Below are 21,185 nucleotides of genomic sequence, written 5' to 3'. Positions count from 1 at the left end.
TTTTGTTTGAGATGATGACTAACTCATGACTTCAGAGAATTTACGTCCAGGCTCATTGTGTTCAGATCAAGTCAAGGCTGGAAGGCAGGAGAATTTGCTCCATGACTAAAGGAAGCCAAAAGCAATCTTCATGTATCATACCTTACTAGAACTTGGGGGTGATCTCATTATTTGTAAAGCCCTGCCCTTCCCACTCTGCAAGCTCACCTTCAGGACCAAGCCCAGCCCATCCATACCATATATAAGCAGCTGCCCAGAGCCTATCACGCTCATCTGCTCAGCTGTGCCCTGCAGTCTCTCCACTTCACAGACTTCTCATCTCTAGGAACCATGTCTACCAAAACCACCATCAGGAGTCAAACCAGCCACCGAGGCTTCAGTGCCAACTCAGCCAGAGTCCCAGGGCTCAACCGCTCTGGTTTCAGCAGTGTGTCTGTGTGCCGCTCCCGAGGCAGTGGTGGCTCTGGGGCCATGTGTGGAGGAGCTGGCTTTGGCAGCAGGAGTCTCTATGGTGTGGGGAGCTCCAAGAGGATCTCCATCGGAGGGGGAAGCTGTGGCATTGGGGGAGGCTATGGTAGCCGAATGGGAGGAGGCTTCGGCTTTGGAGCAGTCGGCAGTGGCTTTGGATTTGGTGGTGGAGCTGGCTTTGGAGGTGGCTTTGGGGGCGCTGGATTCCCCGTGTGCCCCCCTGGAGGCATCCAAGAAGTCACCATCAACCAGAGCCTCCTCACTCCTCTGAACCTGCAAATTGACCCCACCATCCAGAGGGTGAGGACTGAGGAGCGTGAGCAGATCAAGACCCTCAACAACAAGTTTGCCTCCTTCATCGACAAGGTGAGATGTGGTTCTTTCTAGAGCAGCCTACACAGGAGTAGACTTGAGTGAATGCCAGAGGCAGAGGTCTCAGAGGGAAGATACTTGAGTCTTTGCTCAAACATGGCCATTGTTTCTAGTTGACTCTGTCCTGGCTTTGGACTCCTCTTTAGTTAGGCTGGCAGATACAATCAGGGTCAGAGTTGCTCTCCTCCAGAGGTTGCCCCATAAGGTTGTCTGATTCAGGTGGGCTGATATGAGCTGAAGACTCACAAATTGGAGTTTTGTACTGAGGAAGAAGTCTCTATAGGGCAGTTTGGGAGCCACCTCAGCCACAATAAATTAAACCACACCACAGTGAGCACCTGCTATACTGCCTGTGCCCTGCCTGAGAGCTCTGCCTTCCTTAGAGGGATGATGTTGGCAGCTTCACTCTGGTTGTCCCTGTAGACCCAGGGCCAGGGACTACACTGAAGGGGTCTAGACAGACAGCCTGAGTCAGGAGTCACAGTAGTGAAGGGGTCACTGAAGAATGCAACTCAAACTTCACTCACACTCGGCCTCTCCAGGTTCGGTTCCTGGAGCAACAGAACAAGGTCCTGGACACCAAGTGGACCCTGCTGCAGGAGCAGGGCACCAAGACTGTGAGGCAGAACCTGGAGCCATTGTTTGAGCAGTACATCAGCAACCTCAGGAGGCAGCTGGACAGCATCATTGGGGAGAGGGGCCGCCTGGACTCAGAGTTGAGGAGCATGCAGGATACAGTGGAGGACTACAAGAACAAGTGAGTTAACAAGAGAAGAATTCAGGTTGCCAAAGTTCATGATAATGTAAGCCCAAATCTAGACCCAGACTCTATGAATTAAGAAAGCTCAGTCATAATGATGAAATGACAATTTATTGCCAAAGAGCAAGAGAATAAGGACCTGGAGGGTTGTAGGAAGCTAAGGGAAAAAAGGAATAATATTCAATGACAACAAATTCATCTTTGGCATGATTTGAATATATTGCATTCATAGAAGTTGGGGTAGGGTCAAGGGCTGCCTGAGATGTCACCTACCCCCTGACTACAATGTGTGGAACCCTCCACTTGTAGATATGAAGATGAAATCAACAAGCGCACAGCAGCAGAGAATGAATTTGTGACCCTAAAGAAGGTGAGCTGACTAAGTCACAGGGGTGGTTTCTGTGCTGATGCAGAAAAATGCTTTGCATGTCTGGTCCATTCCAGAGAATGGTTGCCAGGGAGATGGAGGAAAATAGGCTGGGCAAAAAATTTAACTGGATTCCATGTTGTTGACTCTTTCCTCAGGATGTAGATGCTGCCTACATGAATAAGGTTGAACTGCAAGCCAAGACAGACAGTCTGACAGATGAGATCAACTTCCTGAGAGCTCTCTATGATGCAGTAAGTCTCCTCTCTCTGTCTCCTCTCTCTGTCTCTCTCTGTTTGTCTGTGTGTGTCTCTCTCTTCCTCTGTTTTTCTCCCTCTTCTAATATGCCCCCATTCCCTTTACTTTCTCCTGTGCAAAGTGAGAGTGCTTGGTTGGGAACGTCTGTAATCCACACATCCATAGCTGATGTTGCCTCTTTCTGTTCTGTAGGAACTGTCTCAGATGCAAACTCACATCTCAGACACATCTGTTGTCCTCTCCATGGACAACAACCGTAGCCTGGATCTGGATAGCATCATTGCCGAGGTCAAGGCCCAATATGAGGAGATTGCTCAGAGGAGCCGGGCTGAGGCTGAGTCTTGGTACCAGACAAAAGTGAGTACTGAGTTGGAAGCTTATGAAGAATAATTGGGACCTACAATGAATTCCATAAGCCGTTGATGTCATTGGAAGTTAGAGATCTGGTATGAAGAAACTGAGGCATTGTAATGGCAAATGGACCTTGCACTTGGTGTTGCAGAGTTGTGTTGTAGTCCAAGGATCAAGAGAACCCAGAGATAGATGGAAAGTTGCCATGAATGGGGCCCTTGCTCTCTTTGCTTGAGCTGTACTCAAAATACTGGTCCTCCTGAGATTACACAGAACAGAATATTTTCAGTCCCCAAGAGAACTATGTCGCCCATGTTTTCCTACACCTTTTCTTAAGGGAAAATCATGACACCAATGATAGTTCATTAAAGGTGAATTTGCTTTCTCATGCGAAACTCACATATATGCTCTTTCTCCAATTGATCTTCAGTATGAGGAGCTACAGGTCACAGCGGGCAGACACGGGGATGACCTGCGCAACACCAAGCAGGAGATCGCTGAGATCAACCGCATGATCCAGAGGCTGAGATCTGAGATCGACCACGTCAAGAAGCAGGTAGGACAGACAGAAAAATTCAAGAAGTTGCTGCCCATTATTCCTGGTCCTCTAGATTCTGGCTCACTAGGAACGAAGACCTTGGGCTCACCTTCTCAAGAGAACCACATTTCAAGTTTGTTTTTCTTACTCTTTCTGCCTAGTGTGCCAACCTGCAGGCTGCCATTGCTGAGGCTGAACAGCGTGGGGAGATGGCCCTCAAGGATGCCAGGGGCAAGCTGGAAGGGCTGGAGGATGCCCTGCAGAAGGCCAAACAGGACATGGCCAGGCTGTTGAAGGAGTACCAGGAGCTCATGAATGTCAAGCTGGCCCTTGATGTGGAGATCGCCACCTACAGGAAGCTGCTGGAAGGAGAGGAGTGCAGGTGAGTATGCACCCCTCCTCCAGCCCCTGAGGACACCTCCATGATGCCAGGCACTGAGCACAATGGCTCCATTCAGGAACCCATGTGCCAGGGAATTCTCTGTGAACCGTCACCACACTGAGGGTTCCCACAGGGACTGAGGTGAGGGCTCCCTAGTTCTCACCTGCTCTGTTCCTCTTCCAGGCTGAATGGTGAAGGTGTTGGACCAGTCAACATCTGTAAGTACTCTGCTTACCACCTCCCCTTCCCCTGCCTTGAGCCTGGCTCACAGGACAGAGTGGCTCACCATGTCCTTTTACCCTTCATCTCTGCAGCTGTGGTGCAGTCCACCATGTCCAGCGGCTATGGCAGCGCAGGTGGTGCCAGCAGCAGCCTGGGCCTGGGAGGAGGCAGCAGCTACTCCTACAGCAGCAGCCTGGGCCTGGGAGGAGGCTTCAGTTCTGGCAGTGGCAGAGGCATCAGCGGTGGCCTCAGCTCCTCTGGTGGCAGCTCGTCCACCATCAAGTACACCACCACCTCCTCCAGCAGGAAGAGCTACAGGCACTGAATTTCCTGCCACCAGAGCTGGTCCCTGACCCCCAGACCCCCTGGCTGCAGAGCCCTGTGCTCAGGTGCTCTCCCTGCTGGCCTCCCACCTCTGCCCTCTGGTTTGGGCAGAGGAACTGAGTCCTTGTTGCTCCTGTCTGTCATCTTCTGATTGTCTTCCTCTGACTTCACATCACAATTCACTCACATTTGGTGCTTCGAGTTGTATTTAGGTTTCCAGGCTCCTGCCTCCCTGCCTCTGTCTCTGAGGCTGCTTGTGAAATGGTGTCCTTATTCCTTTCATTCATTCTGGAAACCATTGTCTGGGTCCTACTCAACAAAACCGGAGCTTTCCTTAAGTCTCAAGTGGCCTGAGGAAAGCCCAACTTCAACGTCATGAAGCTCCCTGGCAGTAACTTGATAACCTAAGGCAACAGTCCTGTGATGTATGAAGTCTGTGCTCATGTGACCTTTCCTCTGCTCTTTGCTTTCTTGATATTGCTGAATAAAGCAGGTTTATAACAGAATGACTTCTGCCAAGTGTATCTTTTGTAGCAAATTGTTTTATCCAGACAGTCTCCAACCTTGTTAGAAAAGGCCCTTTGATGTTATCTTTTCTGCTTGTTTTCCACATTGGAGAAGGGACATGTTGCATTTGTCTTTCTGAGTTTGGGTTACCTCACCCAAAATGATCGCTGTAAAGACCTCTATGTAGGAATGTATTGTTTAGATTAAACTCTCCAATTTCTAGAAATCACAAAACACCAAATTTCATACAGGGATAAATCAATACTCAGGATACCTGTAACGCTATAAACAAATAGAGTCTCTAATACATATGCTTCCAAATGAGGGGTATGACGGGAGCTTTGAAACGTCCTCCGTGTGGCTTCTCAGTGAGAAAAGTCAGGGCAAAAGGGACAGTCTTTATCCTCAAGGGAACACAAAGAGGACGGGCATGGGGACTCGCATAAGAGAGGACAGGATCCTGGTAAGTGTGGACAACAGGAAGACTACTCCAAAGAAAAGTAAAAAACAGTGCAGGGCTCCAGCCTTGGCTCCCTGGGCAGGAGGAGCCAAACTCACAAGCACAGGGGAAGCCAGGTAGCTATGGAAAAACTGACTGGCAGATTTAACCACAGGGCAAGCCCATGGTTCTCACAAGTCTGATCCCATCAGGGGACCCAGTGTGACAGTCACTCCTCTGCATGTCAGGCCAGCTCTGAAGAAGAGATCCATTTGCCACTTGTACTGGCTAGTTTTGTGTGTCAACTTGACACAAGCTAGAGTCGTCAGAGAGGAAGGAGCCTCAGTTGAGGAAATGGCCCCATGAGATCCAGCGGTAAGGCATTTTCTCAATTAGTGATTGATGGGGGAGAGTCATGCCATGGTGGGTGGTGCCATCCTTGAGCCTATGGTCCTAGGTTCTATAAGAAACCAGGCTGAGCAAGCCATATGAAGCAAGCCAGTAAGCATCACCCCTCCATGGCCTCTGCATCAGTTCTTGCCTCCAGGATCCTGCCCTGTGTGAGTTCCTGTCCTGACTTCCTCCACTCATGAACAGCAATGTGGAAATGTACGCTGAATAAACGTTCCTCCCCAGCTTGCTTTTTGGTCATGTTGCTTCTTTGCAGCAATAGAAACCTTAACAAAGACACCATCCCCACTTCTCAGAGTGCTGAAGCTAGGCTTTGTCTTAAGATGGCAGCTATTGTTTGCAGATCAGCTATTGTCAGGACCTGAAAGCAAAGGACATCCAATCACCCTCCCACCCAAGAGGAGACAATGAGATGTAGTTAAAGTTTTCCTGCCTTGCTCAGTCAGGACAAATCTCTCTTACCCACCAGGCCCACAGTCGCTCAGACCCAACCAAGAAAGCACACAGAGACTTACATTGTTTAGAAACTGTATGGCCGTGGCAGGCTGCTTGTTATCTACTTCTTCTCTCTTAAATTAACCCATTTTTGTTAGTCTATACTTTGCCACATGGCTTGTGGCTTACCAGTGTCTTTACATGTTGCTTTTCATGGCGGCGGCTGGCGGTGTCTCTCACCAGCCTTTTCCTTCCCAGCATTCTCTTCTCTCTTGTCCCGCCTATACTTCCTGCCTGGCCACTGGCCAATCAGAACTTTATTTACATAGAGTGATATCCACAGCAATGAGAGGCACTTGTTCAGAGGAGGAGACTTAGTCAAGGACCCACTGAGAAATGCAAACATTGGGGAGCCCTGCTTTGAAGGGTGTGGTAGTCAGTGGCTTCTTTCCCACTGTGAGAAAACAAACCTGTCACCTGATGATTAACACAAAGCCCAAAGCCAGCACAGTGCATAAGAATATCAGCAGCAGCCATGGTCGATAGAGATTCCATGCAGATAGCAAACCAGACAAAAGTGAGTGAGCATGGCCACACTGCTCAGGAATGTGTGGACACACTCAACAGAACAAACTTAAGCATCTCTGGAGTGGAGGAGAGAGCTGAGATAAAAACTGAAGACATAAACAATGATGCAATGAAAGTGTAGTGGAACATGCCCCAGATAGAGGAGAAAATATTGATATCCAATACAAGAGACACTTAGAATCACAAATAAAGTTGCCTAGAAGAGAGTGTTTCCAAGTTGCATTCTAGTTAAAAACTGCCACAACTATATAAGAAAGAAACAATATTAAAAGATTCAAGAGGAAAATCACTAACTCACAGAAGCAAACTTATTAGAATACATCATATTTTTATTAAAACTCTGAAAGTCAGGAAAGCATGTAATTGTATGTATCCACCCACACCATATATACACACATGTACATATGATTTGCATTTCATATGGGTATATACTCACATTTTATACATGCATATATATGGTTTTTGAACTAGGTTCTCAATATATGCCAGGCTGACCTGGAATTTTTGATGTAACGTCATGTCCTTGAACAGGATCCTGATCCTCCTGCCTCTACTTCCCATTTGTCAGACTCATTAGCTGTGTACCACTGTGCATGACTAGAATGTTATAGAGAAAACCCTGAAAGTAAATAACTGCCAAACCTAGTTACTATATCCTGAAAAGTTAGCTTTTCCAGATGAATGGAGAAAATAAGGCATTCTGAGATAAACACAGCCTAAAACAGTTCATAACCCTTAAGCCAACATCCATGAGCACACTTAAAGGAATTTCACACAAGAGAAATAAGGCAACCACAAACACAAGAGCTCAGAAAATAATCTCATGAGAGGAAACATGAACACATGAGGAAAAGAAAAGAATCAAACATGTTCAACTCAGTAAGTCAGCACACCCTCAAAATGAGTAACGCGTTTTAAAGAACAAATAGTATTGATATTGATACAAGATGCAGAGTAGTTGATTTTAAAAACCAGGGCTTAGAGGGATGCCCCAGTGGCTAAAAACGCACACTGCTCTCGCATAACAGAAGTTCAGGTCCCAGCACACACAGTGAGCCCCAACTGCACTGCGCTCACACTCACAGACCAGCCGCATGCATGCATTTCATTAAAAATAAATATTACAGAGAGATTGCATCCCACCCTAGTAAGATGACTGCCGACAAGAAAGTCAACAAAGCCCTGGGTTCAGTCCTCAGCTCTGAGAAAAAATCACTGCTCACTGATACCTCTCAGCATCAATTCCCCAATGAACACACAGAAGGGATGTGAAAACAAGCTCCATCCTGCTGCATCCAAGAAACACACTTTAACATCAAGAACAATAATCTTGTACCTCAGGGTACAGAGATAGAAAAAGATATTCCAGGCAAATAGACACAAGAAACAGGCTGATGTAGCCATTTTAATATATTACAAAATAGACTTCAAACCAAACCTCTATCAGAAGAGATAAGGAAGGGCACTGCAGACTCACCAAAGGAAAAATCCACCAGAAGGAAACGGCAACTCTTCTTTCCCCAAGAATCGCTGTATTTTATTCCACCACTGTGAATGTCCAGGTTAGAGCAGTTCATAGACAGGATGGAAATTGAGTAGTGTACAGGGATGGGAAGCGGGGGCATTTGGGAGAAACTTCTAACCAGTTCAGGGCTTCTTTTGGAAATAATAGAAACATCCTGTGATTAGATGCAAGTTTGTCACTTAGTAACTCTTTGCACCCTTGAAAAAGGAGAATTCTAGACTATGTGCACTTCAATTTTCACTTTTAAAAAGCATTAAAGGGATGCCTAGCTAGAGGACAAGACCATCTGATGAGCTCACACTCAGGACCCTGTATGAAGCCTGAGTCATAACTAGAATAGGTAACCAGTCAGATTCTGAGTGAGGGGAAGTTTGCATGGCTTCAGTGGTGAACAAATCTCCTTGGTGGGCAGAGAGGTGCCTGTGACTCACCTCTGGGCACATGGCTAGCTACTGACATTAGCAAAGGGACAGTCTGAGCCTTCTGTTACCATTTGGAAGAGCCTCTAAAATATTGTAGATGATTGGGGTTAAAGCAAGTTAGGACATCACAGAACCTGCAGAATTGCCATAGTTCTGCCTATCTGGACAAGACAGAGTTGTCAAGACCCTTAAAGAAGAATGGTAAAATACCCTAATTCCTCAGTCTGAGGATTGATATTCTCAAGTGGCCTGCTAGGAACATCTATGACTCCATCTGGAAACATTCCAAATTCTCTTTCTTTTGTTTTGTTTTACTAAGACAGGGTTTCTCTGGGCAGTCCTGGTTGTCCTGGAACTCACTTACAGAACAGGCTGGCCTTAACCTCATAAAGATCCACCTGCCTCTGCCTCCTGAGTACTGGGATTAAGGGCATGTGCCACCACTGCCCTGCCCAGATTCTCATAATCTCTTGATAAATAGCCAAGCATTCTATGTGAGCACCTGGCTGAGTTAGAGGTCTCCTGTGGGGCAAGGGTGACCATCATAGGACCTTGTGTACTCATTCCAAAATCAGCCCCAGTGAATTATTTGCCTGTTGATCTTGAACCAAGATCAAGATGCTTGGCAAAGAATGGTGGACACAGAAGTAGCCACCTAGTGGCTTCAAAGGCAGTTTTCTTTCCCAAGTGATGGATCTGTCTTTTTAGCTTTGCTGTGCTGGCCTCTGACCCAGCAAGAGGCAAAACAGCATTAACTACATTAACTGGATAAGGTGGGGCCAGGAGAACGACGCTTCCACTACACGTCCTTTCTCACTTTGTGAGATTCATCTGCCCTTTTTCTTTCCTCATTATTAAAACTTCAATCTTAATGAAATAGTGTCTGTCAAGGTCGTAGAATTTCTTAACATCTATGTACCAAACTCAAGGGAACCCAAGTTTGTAAAAGAAACAATACTACAGCTGAAATCACACAGTGATAGTGGGAGATTTTATGACCTGACTCTGGCCAAAAGACACACACAAAAAAACTAAATAGAGACATGCTGGAGCTAACAGACATTATAAACCAAATGGACCAACCTATTTACAGAACAGTTCACCCAAACACACAAAAAATACCTGTTTCTCAGTACCTCACAGAACTTTCTCCAAAACTGACCATATACTCAGGCATACAAAGTAAGTCTCAACAGATTCAAGAAAATTGAAATAACCCCCAGCATCATATCTGGCCACCATGGGCTAAAGCTGGATACCAACAATAAAAAGCTTACTACAAACTCACTATCACTGAAATATTCACTACTAAATTTAAAATGAATTTAAAAAAGAAATTAAAGATTTCTAGTATTGAATGAAACTGAATACACAACATACCCAAACTTATGGGACACAATGAAGGCAGTTCTAAGAGGCAAGTTCATAGCACTAAGTGTATACATAAAAATAAAAAAAAATTGGAGAGATTGTAAGAGCACACTTGAAAGCTCTTGGACAAAAAGAAGAAATCACACACCAAATGATGGGAAATAATCAACTGAGGGCTGAAATCAATAAAACACAAACAAACACACAATGCAAAGAATCATTGACATAAAGAGTTGGTTCTTTGAGAAAATGAATACAATTGACAAACCCTTATGCAAACTAACTAGAAGTCAGTGAGTGAATATCCAAACTAACCAAATTATCCATGATAAGGCAGACAACAGACACTGAGGAAATCCAGAGAATCTAAGGACATATTTTAAAAAGCTGTACTCCACCAATTTGGAAAATTTCAAAGAAATTGATAATTTTCTCAAGACATAACACTTCTAAAAGTTTAATTAAGACCTCATAAGCCATTTAAACAGACCTATAAACCCAGTAAAGTAGAAGTAGTCATTGAAAGTCTTCCAACCTTGCCAGGAAGTGGTGGCTCATGCCTTTAATCCCAGCACAAGGGAGGTAGAGTCAGGCGGATCTATGTGAGTTCAAGGCCAGCCTAGCCTGTAGAGTGAGTTCCAGGACAGGATCCAAAACTACACAGAGAAATCCTGTCTCAAAAATACCAGAAGAAGAAGAAGAAGAAGGAGGAGGAGGAGGAGGAGGAGGAGGAGGAGGAGAAGAAGAAGAAGAAGAAGAAGAAGAAGAAGAAGAAGAAGAAGAAGAAGAAGAAGAAGAGAGAAGGAGAAGGAGAAGTAAAGAAAAGAAAAAAGGTCTCCCAACCAAAACAAAAACCAGGCCCTGATGAGGTTTGGAGCAGTATTCTACCAGACTTTCAACTTTCAACCATACTCCTCAAATTATTCTATGAGATAGAAACAGAAGAAACCTTGCCCAATTAATTTATGAGGCCACAGTTACCCTGATACCCAAACCACAGAAAAATCAAACAAAAAGAGAATTACAGACTAATTTCCCTTAGGAAGATAGATGTAAAAATTCTCATAAAGTACTTGTAAATTGAATTGAAAACCACATCAAAAAGATCATCCATCATGATCAAGAAAAAATCAAAGCATTTCCACAAATACAAAAACAAGACAAGGTTGTCCACTCTCTCCAGATCTACTAAACGTAGTACTTGACAACTTAGCTAGAGAAATTAGACAACTGAAGGAGGTAGGAGGATACAAATTGGAAAGGAAGAAGTTAAAGTATCTTCATTTGCAGATGATATGACAGTATATATGAGTGACCCTAAAAGTCCACCTGGAAACTCCTACATCTGATAAACACTTTAGCAAGTAATTGGATACAAAGTGAACTCACAAATAAGTGTCCTTCCTACATACAAATGACAGACTCCCTGAGAAAGAAACAAGGGAAACAACACATTTCAAAGTAGCCTCATGTAACATGAAATACATGAAACTCTAACCCAGCAAGTGAAAGATAAGAAGTTGTGTAAACCAATGGTTCTATCCATCTAAATAATCATCCAGAGGATTAATATTACTTACAAATGCTCAGCCAGTAGCTCAGGCTTATTACTAACCAGCTCTTACACTTAAATTAACCCATACTTCTTAATCTATGTTTAGCCACATGGCTTGGTACCTCTTCTCAGTGTGGCATTCTTATCTTGCTTCCTCTGTGTGTGGCTGGTGACTCCCGACTCCAACTTTCCTCTTTCTAGAATTCTTATAGTCTGGTTGCTCCCCCCTATACTCCCTGCTTGGCTACTGGCCAATCAACATTTTATTAAACTAATTCCAATGACAAATCTTTATCATGTACAAGAGTATTTTCCCTCTGAATTTCTCCTTTTTTTTAATTAAAAAGGAAGTTTTTAACCTTAATATAGTAAAACAAAAACAGTTATTAAGTAAGAATTATACTAACAATATCCAATCCATTTGCATTTGACAAAGTTAGAGAAAATACTTATTATCTAGTGTAACAATATCCAATCCATTTGCACTTGACAAAGTTAGAAAAAATATTTAATTATCAACCTTATCTTTGTGAGCCTAAGGTTTTATATCTAATTTATCTTTTATCATAACTAAGGAAAACTATAACTATAACTATCTAGTCTTCAAGTACATCAAAGACCCCAGAAGAGTAAAATGTTACCTAATGACAGGGACCTTAGGCTTCCTGGACAGTCACCCAAAGTTCCTCTGCAACACTGGGGCATCCATCTTCAGCCTACAGGTCTAGCATAGCTGAGAGACTTATTTGTGAAGCAAGATCTTTGAAGGACTGTCCCACCTTGTCTTGGCAAAGTTCTGCAGTCACTTACTTTTGTGCCCTGCTTGTCCAATTTGTACAGCAAATTGCCAGCCGTTGAGGCAAGGGCACTTTCTTTGCCCACATGGCTAGCTTTAGCCATAAAGAAAACGAACTCCAGATGGAATTTCTTCTATGCCAGTCATCCACTTTGAAGTAATTGGTGCTGCTAGGGGCAGATGTGTTTCACTGTTGAGAAAAGTCTAAGTTTTTTAAAACATTTTAAATGCTATATTCTGTAGGTCTTTGAAGTGTCTGAAGATTGTCTATCTGAAATATATCTCTGTATGATTTTGAAAACATACCGAACATGACTATAACTTTGCTATTATAGATGACTATTAATCCATATTTCTTAACCCCATATTACATTTTTAAGTGAGCTGCATAAACATAATACCCTAAACAAGAGTAGAAGATGTAGTCGGGATTTTTCCTGTGTCCTGCCCGGCTTTGCAGCCTCTCAGTCCCAAGTAAACACACAGTGGATTGTATTAACTACAAACTGTAGGGCCTATGGCTCAGGCTTCTTGCTAACTAGACCTTTCATCTTAAATTAACCAATTTCTATTAATCTGTTGCCATGTGGTCGCAGTGTTACTGGTCTGCTGGCATCTTCTTGCTCCTTGGGCAGCTGCTGGCATCACTCCTGACTCCACCCTTCTTCCTCTCTGTCTTCAGTGTGAATGTACCACCTAACCTTATTCTGCCTCACCATTGGCCAGACAGTTTTATTTCTCAAACAATAAGAGCAACACATATTCACAGCATACAGAAAATTAACTCACAGGAAGAAATAAACATATATTTTAACAAAATTGACCTTAAATTGGTCTCAATAAACCAAAACCCATACCAATGTAAAATATTTAAGATCAATAGTTGCTTTTTAACTAAAGTAGAGTCAATCATCCACACTTTTATTCTATCATTTCTATATCTTATCCTCCTTTCTTCTTTAAGAAGAGATTGTTTATAACCAATAATAATTCATAACCAACCCACTAAACAAAGACAAGCATTCATAATCTATTTTTGGGAATGTGAGTATAGTTCTCTAGACAGTTTCCTGTTATTGGTGGCATTGGTAATTTTGGGGGAAACCAGAGAAAATTTAGGATTATGGTCAAGTCCTGGACTGGAAGTGTCTGTGGTGCTGGATCATCTCAGCCAGCAGCCTTGAAGCTGTTCTGGATGCAGAACTCAGAGGAAACTGCAACAGAGGTGCTCTGAAACACTGGATCATCTGGGCCACCTTGATCATCTGTTCCCATTGGAGATTTTTCAGGGGTTTTCCTTAATCAAATCTGATTTTTCGTAACACAGAATAAACTCACAACCTTTCATTTCCTCTGGAAATAGAAGCATAACCTCTTCTTCAAAGTAACATATTTTTACTTAAATTTTGAATTCAAGGCATTTTCAAAATATATAGGTTGGATTAATCCAACAGCATTTATAATCAAATGTCCCTCAGCAGCTGTTGCTCCTTCCGCAGCAGTCAAATAATTCAAAGACAGCACAATAACATGCAGTACCCAGACTCTCTGTGTATATTCCATCTTTATGAAGCCTTCTTTACATTACTCTACTCCCTTTTTAAGGACTTTACTTTATTATTTTAAAACTATATACTTCTTTTTTATGACTATCTATACCTTCTCTTTATTCTCCCAAGCCTATGTATATCTTTAAACACAATGTAAACCCTTTAGATGTTTTTGCTTTTTTTCTTTTTTGTCTGCATCTGACTTTACTGCATATCTCTATCTTTTACTGACCACCTGAGCATTTAATCTACTAAGCAGGCATGGCAAGGAAAAGCAGCTAGTTCCACCTCGTTCCTTGGCCTCCTGGGAGTATATTTCGTGGCAGAGGCACTGGTGGGAGCCATGTGAATTACCCCAATTTTGGGAAGCAGAATCAAGTAGCATGCAGCTATGTCCTTAATCCCATGGCTGTGCAGTTGCTGGTAGAAGCCTGTTTCTACAGCAGCCTGTGAGAGACTGCAGGAGTCCACCATGTTTAGCTGAGGCCCACTGCAGCCTGAAATGAGAGACATGAACTAGGAAGCTGCTCCGTTTTAGAGCCAGTTCTGTTTGTTCTTTTTTAAGCTCTCTCATGTTTTATGTGGAGATTCTTGACAAATGTCTGGGCACCAAATGTAAGCAGAAGTTTCTCTCCTGCTTGCCTATTCCCAAATACCTGGCAGCTGCTTCTTAAATAATTGACTTTGATATTACTTGTGGTGATATTGTGTTGCCCAATATATTGTACAACCTTACAATGTGATCTGGGGGCAGGAAACAGAACAGTCACTAGATATAGAGGCCAGAAAATGGTGGCACTCATGCCTTTAATCCTAGCATTCTGGAGGCAGAGATCCATCTGGATTTCTGTGAGTTCAAAGCCACACTGGAAACAGCCAGGAATGGTGACACATACTTTTAACCCCAGGAAGTGATGGCAGGAAGCAGAAAGGTGTATAAGGTGTGAGGACCAGGAACTAGAGCCTGATTAAGCTTTCAGATTTTCAGCAGCAGTTCAGCTGAGATTCATTTCAGATAAGAACTCAGAGGCTTCTAGTTTGAGGAAACAGGATCGGCTGAGAAGTTGGCAAGGTGAGGTTAGCTGTAGCCTGTTCTGTCTCTCTGATTTTTCAGTGCTCACCACAATACCTGGCTCCAGGTTTGTTTTATTAATAAGACCTTTTAAGATTCATGTTACAATTTCTTATATGTGCTTGTCCAATATCTAAGGCTTATTACTAACTAGCACTTACACATAATTAACACATATTTCTTACCTATGTTTGGCCACGTGGCTTGGTATCTTTTCTCAGTGTGGCATTCTCTTCTTGCTTTCTCTGCATCTGGCTGGTGACTCTTGACTCTGTCCTCCCTCTTCTCAGAATTCTAGTCTGGTCACCCCGCCAATACTTCTTCCCTGGCTACTGGCCAATCAGTGTTTTATTAAACCAATCCAAGTGACAAATCTCTTGGGTCTACCAGAGCATTATCCCACTGCAAAGTTGTATGATAAGAAGTTTAAAATATGAAGAAGATAACAGGAATTTGGGAAGAGCTCCCATGCTCATGGATTGGTAGAATTTATAAAGTAAAAATTGCTATCCTAACAACAGTGACCTATAAAGTCAATTCAATTCCATCAATATTCTAACCCAGTTCTTCACAGGTTTTGACAGAAAACATTCAGCTTCAAATGGAAACAGAAAAAAAAACCCAGGATAGTTAAGAACAATCATGAAAAATACAAGAGATACTGAAGGCAGGCGTCCCCATCCCTGAAAGGCTTGACTACATCTCACTGAGATTCATGATTTAAATAAAATCAGTTTGCAGCAGACGAGGTAGACACTGAGGCTTGTTGAAGCCAACACCAGCAACAATCCAGTAGAAGGCAGCAGCTGGAACACTAAGCAGGACATTCCTCTGCATTCTGTAACAAACTGGTTATTAGGAGAGGGCTGGGGAGGTGGCTCAGCAGGGAAGAGCACTGTCTGATCTTGGGCAGGCCTTGGGTCCAAGTGGCTCATAGCTCACAACCTTCTGGTAACTCTACTTCTAGGGACACTGACTCACTCTTCAGGCCTCCAGGGGAACCAGGTCCACAAGCGGTCCACACTAGCGTACAGGCAAAACACTAGTACACTTTTTTGTTTTTATAAGACACTAGGAGAAAAAAGATTATGGGATAATGATAAATTCTGTTAAACTATTTAAGATCTATGACCTACAAAAAATATGAGTTAAATGTATTTACAAATTTGAACTATCAAAATATTGAAAAATGATACTTCAAGAGTATTGGAAAATCAATACTTTCTGTTATTATATTTAACTCTTTTATGTATAAAACTAGTTTTGTGGATGTAAATATGTGGAACATGCATGTGTCTGATGCCCTCAGATGTAAGACATGGGTTTCCCAGGAACTGGAGTTACAGATGGTTGTGACTGACCATGTGGATGTTGGGAACTAAAGTTGGGTCCTTAGCAAGAGCAACTAATGCTTTTCAACAGTAAGCCAACTTCACAGTCCCTTGAATAAGTTTTAATGTAAATATATATACTTAAGACATATGGTCATTTTCTACATATATACAAAACAGCCTATCTTTAGATATAAAATGAATTACTTACAGAAGAAATCTTATTTTTGAGATCTGCTTTCAAATATTATAGGGTTGGTGAGTGAACTGAATGGAAACATGAAAAACTAAGGTTGGCTGTGAGCTGTTTGGTGTCAAACAGGTGACAGGGGTGTGGGACATCATGTGGTTGACTTCTCTATCTGTTTGAGATGGAATCTAAAGGAAAACAGGTCACAGTTCACATTCCTAATCACTGAAGGTCAGTGACAGCCTCTCTGTTGGCATAAGACAACAGTTGGTCTCCAAGATGATCATGGGAGAGAGAGGCAGGCAGGGAGCAGAGGGCTCTCAGGACCTGCAGAACCTTTGAGTCAGTGACTAAGTGAGATACAGTGAATAACCAGCTGATTTACTGTATGGATCAAGTCAAAACTGGAGGCAGAAGCATTTTTCCTGACAAAAGGAAGCCAAAACTGCAACTTCAGTATTTCATAACACATTGAATAATCTAGGTGTGAGCTCACTGTGTGTAAAGCCCTGCCCTTCCCACTCTGCAAGCTCACCTTCAGGACCAAGCCCAGCCCATCCATACCATATATAAGCAGCTGCCCAGAGCCTATCACGCTCATCTGCTCAGCTGTGCCCTGCAGTCTCTCCACTTCACAGACTTCTCATCTCTAGGAACCATGTCTACCAAAACCACCATCAGGAGTCAAACCAGCCACCGAGGCTTCAGTGCCAACTCAGCCAGAGTCCCAGGGCTCAACCGCTCTGGCTTCAGCAGTGTGTCTGTGTGCCGCTCCCGAGGCAGTGGTGGCTCTGGGGCCATGTGTGGAGGAGCTGGCTTTGGCAGCAGGAGTCTCTATGGTGTGGGGAGCTCCAAGAGGATCTCCATCGGAGGGGGCAGCTGTGGCATTGGGGGAGGCTATGGTAGCCGAATGGGAGGAGGCTTCGGCTTTGGAGCAGTCGGCAGTGGCTTTGGATTTGGTGGTGGAGCTGGCTTTGGAGGTGGCTTTGGGGGCACTGGATTCCCCGTGTGCCCCCCTGGAGGCATCCAAGAAGTCACCATCAACCAGAGCCTCCTCACTCCTCTGAACTTGCAAATCGACCCCACCATCCAGAGGGTGAGGACTGAGGAGCGTGAACAGATCAAGACCCTCAACAACAAGTTTGCCTCCTTCATCGACAAGGTGAGATGTGGTTCTTGCTAGAGCAGCCTACACAGGAGTAGACTCGAGTGAATGCCAAAGGCAGAGGTCTCAGAGGGAAGATACTTTAGTCTTTGCTCAAACATGGCCATTGTTTCTAGTTGACTCTGTCCTGGCTTGGTGCTCCTCTTTAGTTAGGCTGGCAGCTGGCAATCAGGGTCAGAGTTGCTCTCCTCCAGAGGTTTCCCCATAATGGTATCTGATTCCAGTGTGTTGAGATGAGCTGAAAACTCACAAAACAGGATTGTACGGAGGAAGAAGTCTCTATAGGGCAGTTTGGGAGCCACCTCAGCCACAATAAATTAAACCACACCACAGTGAGCACTGGCTATACTGCCTGTGCCCTGCCTGAGAGCTCTGCCTTCCTTAGAGGGATGATGTTGGGAGCTTCACTCTGGTTGTCCCTGTAGACCCAGGGCCAGGGACTACACTGAAGGGGTCTAGACAGACAGCCTGCGTCAGGAGTCACAGTAGTGAAGGGGCCACTGAAGAATGCAACTCAAACTTCACTCACACTCGGCCTCTCCAGGTTCGGTTCCTGGAGCAACAGAACAAGGTCCTGGACACCAAGTGGACCCTGCTGCAGGAGCAGGGCACCAAGACTGTGAGGCAGAACCTGGAGCCATTGTTTGAGCAGTACATCAGCAACCTCAGGAGGCAGCTGGACAGCATCATTGGGGAGAGGGGCCGCCTGGACTCAGAGCTGAGGAGCATGCAGGATACAGTGGAGGACTACAAGAACAAGTGAGTTAACAAGAGAAGAATTCAGGTTGCCAAAGTTCATGATAATGTAAGCCCAAATCTAGACCCAGACTCTATGAATTAAGAAAGCTCAGTCATAATGATGAAATGACAATTTATTGCCAAAGAGCAAGAGAATAAGGACCTGGAGGGTTGTAGGAGGCTAGGGAAAAAAAGGAATAATATTCAATGAAACAAATTCATCTTTGGCATGATTTGAATATATTGCATTCATAGAAGTTGGGGTAGGGTCAAGGGCTGCCTGAGATGTCACCTACCCACTGACTACAATGTGTGGAACCCTCCACTTGTAGATATGAAGATGAAATCAACAAGCGCACAGCAGCAGAGAATGAATTTGTGACCCTGAAGAAGGTGAGCTGACTAAGTCACAGGGGTGGTTTCTGTGCTGATGCAGAAAAATGCTTTGCATGTCTGGTCCATTCCAGAGAATGGTTGCCAGGGAGATGGAGGAAAATAGGCTGGGCAAAAAATTTAACTGGGTTCCATGTTGTTGACTCTTTCCTCAGGATGTAGATGCTGCCTACATGAATAAGGTTGAACTGCAAGCCAAGACAGACAGTCTGACAGATGAGATCAACTTCCTGAGAGCTCTCTATGATGCAGTAAGTCTCCTCTCTCTGTCTCCTCTCTCTGTCTCTCTCTGTTTGTCTGTGTGTGTCTCTCTCTTCCTCTGTTTTTCTCCCTCTTCTAATATGCCCCCATTCCCTTTACTTTCTCCTGTGCAAAGTGAGAGTGCTTGGTTGGGAACGTCTGTAATCCACACATCCATAGCTGATGTTGCCTCTTTCTGTTCTGTAGGAACTGTCTCAGATGCAAACTCACATCTCAGACACATCTGTTGTCCTCTCCATGGACAACAACCGTAGCCTGGATCTGGATAGCATCATTGCCGAGGTCAAGGCCCAATATGAGGAGATTGCTCAGAGGAGCCGGGCTGAGGCTGAGTCTTGGTACCAGACAAAAGTGAGTATTGAATGGAGGATGATTGAGAGTATCTTGGAATCAAAATGAATCTGTAAGTATCTGACATCATTCGAGGTTAAAATGACCTTGCACTTGTGTTATAGATTTGTGTTGTAGTCCAAGATCAAGAGACACCAGAGGTAGATTGAAAGTTGCCATAAATGGGGCCCTTGCTCTCTTTGCTTGAGCTTTACTAAGGATACTGGTCCTCATGAGAGTACATGGAACATTTTCTGTCCCCTAGAGAACTGTGTAGTCCATGTTCTCCTACAGGTTCTCTTGAGGAAAAGCTATAACATCAATGATAGTGCATGACACTCAGAGATGAATTTGCTTTCATATACAAAACTCACATAAATGCTCTCCAATTTATCTTTAGTATGAGGAGCTGAAGGTCACAGCTGGCAGACATGGGGATGACCTGCGCAACACCAAGCAGGAGATCGCTGAGATCAACCGCATGATCCAGAGGCTGAGATCTGAGATCGACCACGTCAAGAAGCAGGTAGGACAGACAGAAAAATTCAGAGGTTGCTGCCCATTATTCCTGATCCTCTAGACTCTTGCTCACTAGGAACGAAGACCTTGGGCTCACCTTCTCAAGAGAACCACATTTCAAGTTTGTTTTTCTTACTCTTTCTGCCTAGTGTGCCACCCTGCAGGCTGCCATTGCTGAGGCTGAACAGCGTGGGGAGATGGCCCTCAAGGATGCCAAGGGCAAGCTGGAAGGGCTGGAGGATGCCCTGCAGAAGGCCAAACAGGACATGGCCAGGCTGTTGAAGGAGTACCAGGAGCTCATGAATGTCAAGCTGGCCCTTGATGTGGAGATCGCCACCTACAGGAAGCTGCTGGAAGGAGAGGAGTGCAGGTGAGTATGCACCCCTCCTCCAGCCCCTGAGGACACCTCCATGATGCCAGGCACTGAGCACAAGATGAGAGAGCATTAGCTGTGGCCACAATGGCTCCATTCAGGAACCCATGTGCCAGGGAATTCTCTGTGAACCGTCACCACACTGAGGGTTCCCACAGGGACTGAGGTGAGGGCTCCCTAGTTCTCATCTGCTTTGTTCCTCTTCCAGGTTGAATGGTGAAGGTGTTGGACCAGTCAACATCTGTAAGTACTCTGCTTGCCACCTCCCCTTCCCCTGCCTTGAGCCTGGCTCACAGGACAGAGTGGCTCACCATGTCCTTTTACCCTTCATCTCTGCAGCTGTGGTGCAGTCCACCATGTCCAGCGGCTATGGCAGCGCAGGTGGTGCCAGCAGCAGCCTGGGCCTGGGAGGAGGCAGCAGCTACTCCTACAGCAGCAGCCTGGGCCTGGGAGGAGGCTTCAGTTCTGGCAGTGGCAGAGGCATCAGCGGTGGCCTCAGCTCCTCTGGTGGCAGCTCGTCCACCATCAAGTACACCACCACCTCCTCCAGCAGGAAGAGCTACAGGCACTGAATTTCCTGCCACCAGAGCTGGTCCCTGACCCCCAGACCCCCTGGCTGCAGAGCCCTGTGCTCAGGTGCTCTACCTGCTGGCCTCCCTCCTCTGCCCTCTGGTTTGGGCAGAGGAACTGAGTCCTTGTTGCTCCTGTCTGTCATCTTCTGATTGTCTTCCTCTGACTTCACATCACAATTCACTCACATTTGGTGCTTCGAGTTGTATTTTGGTTTCCAGGCTCCTGCCTCCCTGCCTCTGTCTCCAATGATACTTGTGAAATGGTGTCCTTGGCCCTTTCCTTCTGGAAATCATTATCTAGGTCCTACTCAACATAATGGGAGCTTCTGTTTAGTTTCCTGTTGCCCTAGAAAACAACAACTTCAATATCATGAAGCTCCCTGGCAGTAACTTGATAACCTAAGTCAACAGTCCTGTGATGTATGAAGTCTGTGCTCATGTGACCTCTCCTCTGCTCTTTGCTTTCTTGAAATTGCCAAATAAAGCAGGTTTATAACATAATGACTTCCACTGAGTGTATTTTTTTGTCACAAACTGTTTCATATAGAAAGTCTGCAACCTTGATAGATAAGGCCCTTTTAGGATATCTTTTCTGCTCAC

General features: G+C 44.6%; 2 protein-coding genes across 2 annotated transcripts; both read left to right on the top strand.

The window, feature by feature from the left end:
- Window positions 1–283: 283 nt before the first annotated feature.
- Krt6a (keratin 6A) lies at window positions 284–4,542 on the top strand. The gene is made up of 9 exons (XM_036207717.1): window positions 284–834; window positions 1,383–1,597; window positions 1,910–1,970; window positions 2,126–2,221; window positions 2,418–2,582; window positions 3,007–3,132; window positions 3,276–3,496; window positions 3,680–3,714; window positions 3,811–4,542. Exons 1-9 carry the CDS (start codon window positions 331–333, stop codon window positions 4,041–4,043), a joined length of 1,656 nt encoding a protein of 551 aa, XP_036063610.1. The 5' UTR covers window positions 284–330; the 3' UTR covers window positions 4,044–4,542.
- Window positions 4,543–16,833: 12,291 nt separating this feature from the next.
- LOC118596816 (keratin, type II cytoskeletal 6A-like) lies at window positions 16,834–20,616 on the top strand. Its single transcript, XM_036207719.1, has 9 exons — window positions 16,834–17,396; window positions 17,944–18,158; window positions 18,470–18,530; window positions 18,686–18,781; window positions 18,978–19,142; window positions 19,522–19,647; window positions 19,790–20,010; window positions 20,222–20,256; window positions 20,353–20,616. Exons 1-9 carry the CDS (start codon window positions 16,893–16,895, stop codon window positions 20,583–20,585), a joined length of 1,656 nt encoding a protein of 551 aa, XP_036063612.1. The 5' UTR covers window positions 16,834–16,892; the 3' UTR covers window positions 20,586–20,616.
- The last annotated feature ends 569 nt before the right edge of the window (window positions 20,617–21,185 follow it).

This window comes from Onychomys torridus, chromosome 16 (genome assembly GCF_903995425.1).
Source record: "Onychomys torridus chromosome 16, mOncTor1.1, whole genome shotgun sequence".
Classification (NCBI taxonomy): Eukaryota; Metazoa; Chordata; class Mammalia; order Rodentia; family Cricetidae; genus Onychomys; species Onychomys torridus.
Note: the sequence above shows the minus strand (reverse complement) of the source record. Positions and strands in the feature narration are given on the sequence as shown.